The sequence below is a fragment of the Mixophyes fleayi genome, chromosome 6 (assembly GCF_038048845.1).
Source record: "Mixophyes fleayi isolate aMixFle1 chromosome 6, aMixFle1.hap1, whole genome shotgun sequence".
In the NCBI taxonomy this organism is placed as follows: domain Eukaryota; kingdom Metazoa; phylum Chordata; class Amphibia; order Anura; family Limnodynastidae; genus Mixophyes; species Mixophyes fleayi.
The window spans coordinates 164,663,136-164,671,832 of NC_134407.1; the positions used below are offsets into that span (position 1 = coordinate 164,663,136).

At 38.3% G+C, this 8,697-nt stretch overlaps 1 protein-coding gene across 4 annotated transcripts in view; it reads right to left on the minus strand.

The window, feature by feature from the left end:
* Nucleotides 1-8,183, minus strand: part of CACNB1 (calcium voltage-gated channel auxiliary subunit beta 1) — a 64,402-nt gene extending 56,219 nt beyond the window's left edge. Inside the window, exons 1-2 of one of the 4 annotated variants that reach the window (XM_075177053.1) lie at nucleotides 7,951-8,183; nucleotides 6,753-6,836 (exon numbers count right to left, since the gene is read on the minus strand). In XM_075177053.1, coding sequence (XP_075033154.1) covers nucleotides 6,753-6,836; nucleotides 7,951-8,037 — 171 coding nt within the window. In that variant the 5' untranslated portion in view covers nucleotides 8,038-8,183. The remainder of the gene's footprint in view (nucleotides 1-6,752; nucleotides 6,837-7,950) is intronic. The other 3 variants (XM_075177051.1, XM_075177057.1, XM_075177055.1) reach the window with 3 other exon arrangements.
* Between the last annotated feature and the right edge of the window lie 514 nt (nucleotides 8,184-8,697).

Consider the following 8,697-nt stretch of genomic DNA (forward strand, 5'->3'; position numbering starts at 1 on the left):
GATTGTGGTGTAGCTGAGCTGAACAAATTGACGTGCACATAAATATGTCGCAGATTGCCTTCTATTAAATGCTATATAATATGACTCTCTGCACCAAACCCATCAACACAAGCTGACAAGTGATCGAGGATATATATATATATATATATATATATATATATAAACATAATACAATACTGACTTTTAGTAACTCTTAAGTTATTCAGCATATAGACACTAGGCCTGATTTATTAAGGAAAGTAAGGCAAAAAAATTAGTAAGTTTTCTCCTGTACAAAACCATGTTACAGTGCAAGGGGTGCAAATTAGTTTATTATTTTGCACATAAGGAAAATATGTGCTGTTTTTCCTGTAGCATACAAATACTTGATAGCTTTATTTTTGACAGTTTGAAGTTGATCTAGGAAATGTCCTACCCCAATTATAAATCTGTCCCCATATTTTAAATTTATCTACCCCTCCAATGCAACATGGTTTAGCCCAGGTGCAAAGTTACTCATTTTTTTGTCTATACTTTCCTTAATGAATCAGGCGCCCACTGAGTCTACATTTAGCATACAAGACAAAAGAAATAATGTAGTGCAGTTGGTTATTAAAAAACATAGATAAAAGATAACTCAATAGTTTATTAAGATAAGATAAAAATACATTTATTCTTCCATGCAGAGTTACTCTGATCTTCTAAGTGTTTCAGCAATGCACTCCTCTCTGTTACTAAGGTGGCCCTGTTTCAGGCAAGATGATTTTGTGAGAATGCCCCTTTTCTGTGATGTTTCTGGAAAATTAAAGCAGCAATCCCCTGACAAAAATTAGATATGTCTTTTTAACATAAATTACTGTGGCATTCTATAAAAAGAATGTTGGCATTTACCATTTTTCCTTTATTTGTTTCTTCAGGCTGCTATTAACGATAATTCTGCACATTGTCATGGACTACCATGGCAAACACAGTCACATGGGATATGATGTAGTAAGCAGAGAGGCTTAGGAATGCCCCTCTGAGCTCTGTCTAGTCTGTGTATGTAATACCCCCTTCCTCCTCTCAGAGCCGTAACTTAGAATTCTAGCAACTGGGGCGAGAAAGACAAATGCCGCCCCCCTAGACCTCGATTTTAACCAAATTAACCTAAAATATTCCTAAATTGCGCCCCCCTTCAGCGCTGCTCCCTGGGCGGTCGCCGCTGTCGCACAGCCCTAGTTACGGCCCTGCCTCCTCTTCCCTCTGCCTTCACATGACATGCTGAGTGCTGTGAGCATATGGCACATGCTGTAACTGTAACCATACTTAAAAGGTACTTTACATGCCTTTTAAAGAATAAAAACCCTCATGTGGGAATACTGTTCTAAAGAGGAAGAGGCATCAACAACAGCTTGTCTGTCTGCTTGAAACAGGCAAGCGGTTGTAAGAGAGAAGGGTGCAATGCTAGACTGTTCTGATGATGCTGAGAGGTTCATATCATGGTAAATCTCCCCAAAACATTAGTTTTGGGGATCACAGAATTTAAAGTAACAATGTCTATTTATTACTAGAGCAGGGTTTGGCAATCTTTTTCTATCAGTGTGCCAGAAAAGACCAGGAGTGGCAGTTGTGTGTGTGTGTGTGTAAGTATGTGAGATTATATATATATATATATTTATTCTTATAAACTTTCATGTTATGCAGCATAGATATGCCCCCAGTTTATTTAGTGGCACAAAGTTGTGCATCAAGTTTAGATTATGCCTCATACTTATTCTTTGGAGACTCAGCACGCACATCCACACATCATTGGTTCCACAAGGGAACCATGGAGCTGCTTCATTAAAACAGCCGAAGATTATCAAAATGGAACTGTTGCATTTCGGCTATCTTTGGCTATTTTAGTAAGGCAGCTGCATAGCTCTGGAGTGCCAGAAAGAAGTGGTCCAAGTGTCATGTCTGTCACGCATCCCGGGGGTTGCCTACCCCTGTACTAGAGGATTGCAGCATATATCAGAGAAATGTGCTGCGTTCCCAGCCTCTTCAATCGCAAATGCAGTCCCCATCAGTGTCTATGGGAACTTAAAAATACCCTATTTATCAAGCTTCAAAATTTGTAGCATGACTGCGACGGTTAACGCGGTCCAAAGATGGCATTAGCTGTTGTATCCTATAAGGAGAGCATCGCAGGAGAGGAATCTTCAGATCACTCCCCGGCAGGCTTCATGCTCCTCCCCATTGCAAATTTGCAAAGGCCATTAGAACCTCTGAGTAAAATTGACGCAATTGCGATCACTTAACTATAATATATTCGCCAGGACAGACTCCTATTGGAGCTGCTGTCCTGGCTAAATAATTTTAATAAATAGATACATTACTTCATTTCTTATCACTGTGATAAGAAACAATAGTTAACGTAAAGAAAATGTGAGGAGTCATAAATACTCCAAATAAACTTCAAAGCTTCACTACCACCTAGTAAACTATTTTCCTAAGATGCTCCTCCCCAGGGCAAGAGGAAAAAACACACTAAACCAGTTAAGAGCGGCAGGAGGAATATTTTTTCTTCAGTGCGGGTGCCTACCCCTTAGTCTCCAAGATCCCCGCTCTGAACAGAGCGGGGATCGGAATAGGCGTTTGGGTATGGAGGAACAGTGCATGCGCAGTGAAGCCCCAAAAGGGTCTCTGGCAGGGGGGGGGGGGTGGGGGCAACTGGAAATGCCAGTGCTGCCCATGCACCTCCTACTAACCAATGGCTGCTCCATGCCGCTGTTCTTCTGTTCCTCTTACAGTCACAGCTGATTGTGGCTTGTAAATTGGTTCCCACAACCCTCTGCGCCACTTAAAAGTTGGTTAACAAAATTGATTTTCTGTATTCATGCAGCTATTATTGCAGCTATTATTCCTGGCTCTTCTGCTAGGAAAAGGGCCACCTTAGCAAAATCTTTAACTTAGGTGCTAACTTTAATTTCTATCAATATCTTTGAAAGGGTGATACAGAATTGGATACTTAATGCTGTATATTTCTAGCTATAAAAAAGTATTTTTTATCTTAATCACTGATTAAGAAACACAGGAGAGTCATGTTGAATTATACACAAATTGCATTTCTCGTGTATAATACTAGTTCCCAAACTAATGCTTTATGCACATGCTCAGTAGTATTGTACACTGAAAACACAATTTGAGCACAACCCAACATGGCCCTCGCAGTGCTTAAAAAGTTAAGGATATTGGATTCATAGCACAGAAAAGTTTACCGTTCAAAGCTATAAAGTTCTGTGTTTCACAGGGGCAGCTGAATTAATATTGTTTTTTATAGGACAATATGTTACTTGCGCATGTTAAACATTCCGAAACAAAGCATTCCATAAAGATTTTTTTCTTATAGCGTGGTCAGCACTTACACAGCTTGCATGACACCCAGCAAGAAGATGATGCACACACCATTTTCTCACTGTAATCACAGCTGTCTGTGAAGACAGCATAAGTGGCACAACATAGGGATCAATCCAATTAACCATCTTCAATGTAAATACATAGTACAAGAAGAATTAATTCCCTCACTTCACACAAGTCACCTGTAACATATACAGTTTCATTGTGTAATCAGAACTAACCATGAGGAACTAAGGAAATCTGTGTTTTATAACTGTATTTTATGGTGACATTATGCAATAATATACTACTAAAATAAACATACTTTCTATTCTGTGAGGCAAGTGTTATACTGTGCAGCACTGTACTTGTGAATGGCTGGTACAGTAAGCAAGAGAACACTCAGAGGGAAAGGGTGAAGAATACAGGCTAAAGACAATTAATGGCTCTTTTTTTATTAGTGGGGAAATATTTGAGTGAGTAGAAGCATGAAAAATTATATGTGCATCATTTTTAAAGCTCTAAAAATCTTCATAACTGGCTGCACACCTGAACAAAAATATCACTGTGAATGGAGCCTAATTATTATATACATGTCCTCTGGCTTTACCAAAAGTGCATGTTATATAGATCTTCTCATAAGAGCAGAGATGAATAGATCATATTGATGGGGCACTAAGGGCTCTGATTATTAAAGGGAGATAAGCCCCGAATTTGAGGATTGAGGGCTTCTGCCTCTTGTCGGTAAAGGCTATCCCCGGCAGGTACAAATATCACCGCTGGACTGCTAACCTCGCCTTTTTTCTGTTGTTTTTTTAAATTAATTTGCTCTATTTTTTAACTGTAATATTTTCATTTAAAGAACTTCTAACTGGAAGCCCAAAGTCTCTCATACTAGCTCAAGCATGTGCAGAGGGTTCCAGGAAAGACTTGGCAAGTACTACAGGTCTTCTTACCAATGTCAGCCAGTATCACTGGGGAGCTAAGCATTGCACAACTGCCGCAGTGACATTTTCTTAACTGCCTGACAAAAGATTTTCTATTGTTGCGATATACAACGATAGAAAATCTTGTTACCAGAGGGGTCTTAATAAATAGAGTACTTATCCTATCTATGCTCAAAAGGAAAAATCCACAAAATTTGCACTGTTGCTGATTACTCAGGACAGAATTGAGAACCAACTTGAGTTTCCCAGCCTGTGCTAAGTCTACATTCAGGAGGTATGTTATGCTCAAAATAAGCCTTGGAAGACATCAGAGAGCCATGGTAAACAGTTACAGACATTTAATGTAGTATATGATAGGAAACATTTTGAGAACCTCTGATCTAAACTGTGGCTCCTCAGGACCCCAGCAGGCTATGGACAGCTACTCATATACAGTTGCAGACATCAGTGAAGAGATCTCACAGAAACATGACTATTTTACAAATAATATTTAAGGACAAGCAGTGAGAAGACAAAGAATTGATTTAAAAAAAATTGAATGCCCTTAAGAATAATTCAAATGGTTAATAAGATATGGTTAGGATATTTAGTACACATAGATATTGAAAGGGATACTGTCCATTAATACATTATGACAGGTTCTTCATTTTATCCTCAAAACTGTATAAACATAAATAAATCTACATATTGCTGTACTAAACCATTTCAACAAAAACTTGATTGAGTGTTTACAATTCATATTCCCAGAGGAGTCTAGCTGCATTACATAGACAATAATGAAGAGGTAAAGGTAGAGCTTGAATAAAACATTATTTTTTAGCCTTTAACGTTTTGTTGAGGCAGAAAATCAACAAATATTTCCAAATCATATCAGTATTATTTTGGATACAAATGCTCTTAAGAAATAGGAACCAAAACCATTAAAGGACAATAGACTGTAACATTGCAAGTGGGATTAAAACTATTTGTAAATAATACATAACTTGTCCAGACTTGAAACCCCAACACTCATCTGTCTTCTAAATATTTTTTACATAAATGCAACTGAAGAGTGCGTTCACACAGGCTGTGATTTGTATGGGCTGTGTGTGAACAACACATTGGTAGTCTACTGCTAGAATGGGGTAGTTAATCTATATATGGGTGCAGCTGTAATAGCGACTAAGAACCATAAGGCATATGTTACTTAACACTTTAGTAAGAGATTTTAGTTATGATGAGTTTGTCATCTTATAACACACACAAAAATTCTGAAACTAGCTCTGTGTACATGATAAACCTCAACAGTATCACCTTTTACTTTATTCTTGCAAATGTACAGAAAATATTGGTATGTGGTCATCTATGTTGTCGTCTATATTGGCCTTCCCAATAGCAGATCAGCTGCCTCATCTAGACACTTTTACTAGTATATATAGCACAGACAACTGAAGTATAATAAAGTCTTCAGGGCTGAGTCATTAAGGATAGCAAAGCATAAAAAAGGAGTAACTTTGCACCTGTGCAAAACCATGTTGCATTGGAGGGGAAGTTAAAATTAAAATGTGGGGGCAGATTTATAGTTAGGATAGGACATGTCCTAGATCAACTTTAAATTTTAATGTAAAAATAAAGCTATCAAGTATTTGTGTGCTAGATGAGAAAACAGCCATTATTTATCTTATGTGCAAAATTATAAACTAATTTAGACCCTTTGCTTTGTAACATTGTTTTGTCCAGGAGAAAACATACACATTTTTTTGCCTTACTTTCCTTAATGACTCAGGCCCTTCATGTTTTTGTTCCAGGATTCCACAGAATAATTAGTGAACTAAAGAACCCATTCATCATGACACAATTGATGACTGCATAATATAGTTTATATAAACGGCTTCTTTACTCGATAAAAACAACAGAGTTCAGTAAAAAAAACTGAAGAAAGTCAGTACAAATTAAACTTGAATTAATAATAACACTATATAACAAACTAGAAGGCCTGTTATTTCTTTCCCAAAATGCAACATTTATTTCTGCAAGTACCAAAGCACCACAAACAGAAACAAATGTGAGACTCTTATCTTGTACTCCTTTGATTTTTAATTTAGTATGTATGCCCCTCCTGTTTTGTGGAGTTTTTCATAACATTTTTATTTACCCCTCTTCCACCTCACTCAGTTTCTCTCTCTGAGGTTTATGTTCTGTATCTGGATTTTTTTTTACATTTTAATATTCCCTATATATTTATCCCTCTTGTCTCTAGTAGCCTCCTCCCATTTAATCTCTTTCCTTTTCCTCTACCATTCTTCAGCATCTCCTCTCTCCCTCTCTTGCAGTCGGTTAATTAGTGTTTGTCATTTCCATCTCCTGACGTAGGAGCATCTCTTCCCTGGTGCTGGTTGCCATGGTAACCCAGGACCAGGGCCTAGCGAGCCTGCGTGTTTTGCCTCACACACCAGGCCAAAGTGTAAAGCAATGATAAGCATGACTTACCTGCCGCACAAAGCTGTTTGAGGTGGTGTCTGAGCTGGTGCTGCCATCTGAACGCTTGAATCGACTTTTTCTTTTATATTTAGCCTAACAAATTGTAAGGGAAAAATAAATTGTGCTGTTCATTTTTGAATCTATTAAACTGATATGCAGATAATTTCACCACATTACTTATCATGTACTTCCAGTAATAGTCTGCCATAGAATACAAATACAGCATATTTCTGTGCATTTTGACATATTAGTTTCCTATTACTATCATCCTTTCACTCTACCCTATTGCTCCAAGTAAATTTACTACTGCCCAGTTATGTATTAATGCATATTATGTATTATGTATTTATACATATAAATGTACCACTTGAAACTATCATTATTATTATTATTATTATTATTATTATTATTATTAACACTTATTTATATAGCACCAGCTTACTCTACAGCCCTTTACAATTCTAATACATTGCCCTAGTCCCTTTATTTTCTCCAACAGCTCTATATAAACTATTCCCCTCATACAACTACATACTGTTCTACCATTTATGTAACCGCTTCTTCCTCTGCTTCCTATAACTTCAGGTAAGTACCTTTTATATTTTCTTACATTGCTCCATATACTTCAATATGTTTTTTGATGTGTGACAGTAAGTATCTTGTTTTCCTCATCAATGTTTGGTATCTAATAATATGTTGACAGTAATGCCCTAAGCCCAAACCACCCCTATTAATTCTCTGTCACACAAATGCTACCAGATCCAGAGATTTCTCTTAACCCCCTCAATGCTACTGCAAAGCAACCCCCTCTCATATCCCATCCCCCATGCATCCTGTGTTTACCTGCTCAGTACCAGCTGTCTCTATGTGCACATATCAACCTTTCTCTCCCATATTCTCTTCCAATCAAGCTGTCTCTACCATGATAGTGGTTCTATATTCTTATGTATGTTGCACTGTGTGATCTTTGTGTCTGTACATGTATCAGTCCTCTGCCTATACAGTGTTATTTTGATACTTTGTATAAACCTGTCACCCTGAGTATTTGTACAGTGGGATCATTAACATGACATATATGTATACTAAATATAGGTGTATTGAGTGCTTAAGTGTGTGCTTGTCTCTGTGTGTGTCTATGTGTTAACAAGCTCTGTCTGTAATGGTATATGTGAAGGGGAGGGAATAGATACAGATGTATAAATCTCACCTGCAGACTGTGTCCCTCTAACACATCCATCTGGATCTCCTGTGTTGAGCTGGACGGGGTCCTTGCCATCCTGTTCTGCTGGACCATTGGTGTGACCCACTCACACACAGATTTTCTCCCGTTATTCTGCACTCATCACTTAAGCAGTTCCAGGTCTGTGTGTGAGAGAGGCAGGCAGAGAGGAGAAATGGGGAGGGGAGGAAAGAGAGATAGGGTGGATGATAGAACAAGGAGGTGGAAGCACAGGCAGAGACAGGGAGGGGATTCAACAGTATGAAGAAAAAAGAGAGGCTGGAAATGAGAGAGGGAAGGCCAGATAGGGAAAAACACAGGAAGAGGGAGACAGAGGTATAGAGGGATGAAGGAAGATTGGGATGGGATTGGGAGGCAGAGGCAGACAATTAAGACTGAAGTAGAGACAGTGAGACTGGAGGACTGACAGTGGCACGCCAGTGAGATTGAAGAAGAGACAGTTGAACATGCAGGAGGTGAACAGTGAGATTAAGGACAGAAAGTTGAATACACACAGAGGAGGTAAGGAGACAGTGGGACTGGAAGAGGGACAATTTTACATCCACAAAACAGACAGTAAGATTTGAGAATAGATAGTCCTACTCAGGATGTGAAGAGACAGTGGGAGTTATTTTAGATTCTTCAACATGACCCCTTCCCCTGGTACAGATGCAATAGGAAAAAAATTGGGATGCCAGGGGTGCCTATCATTATGTACTTAATAAAAAGGGGTTG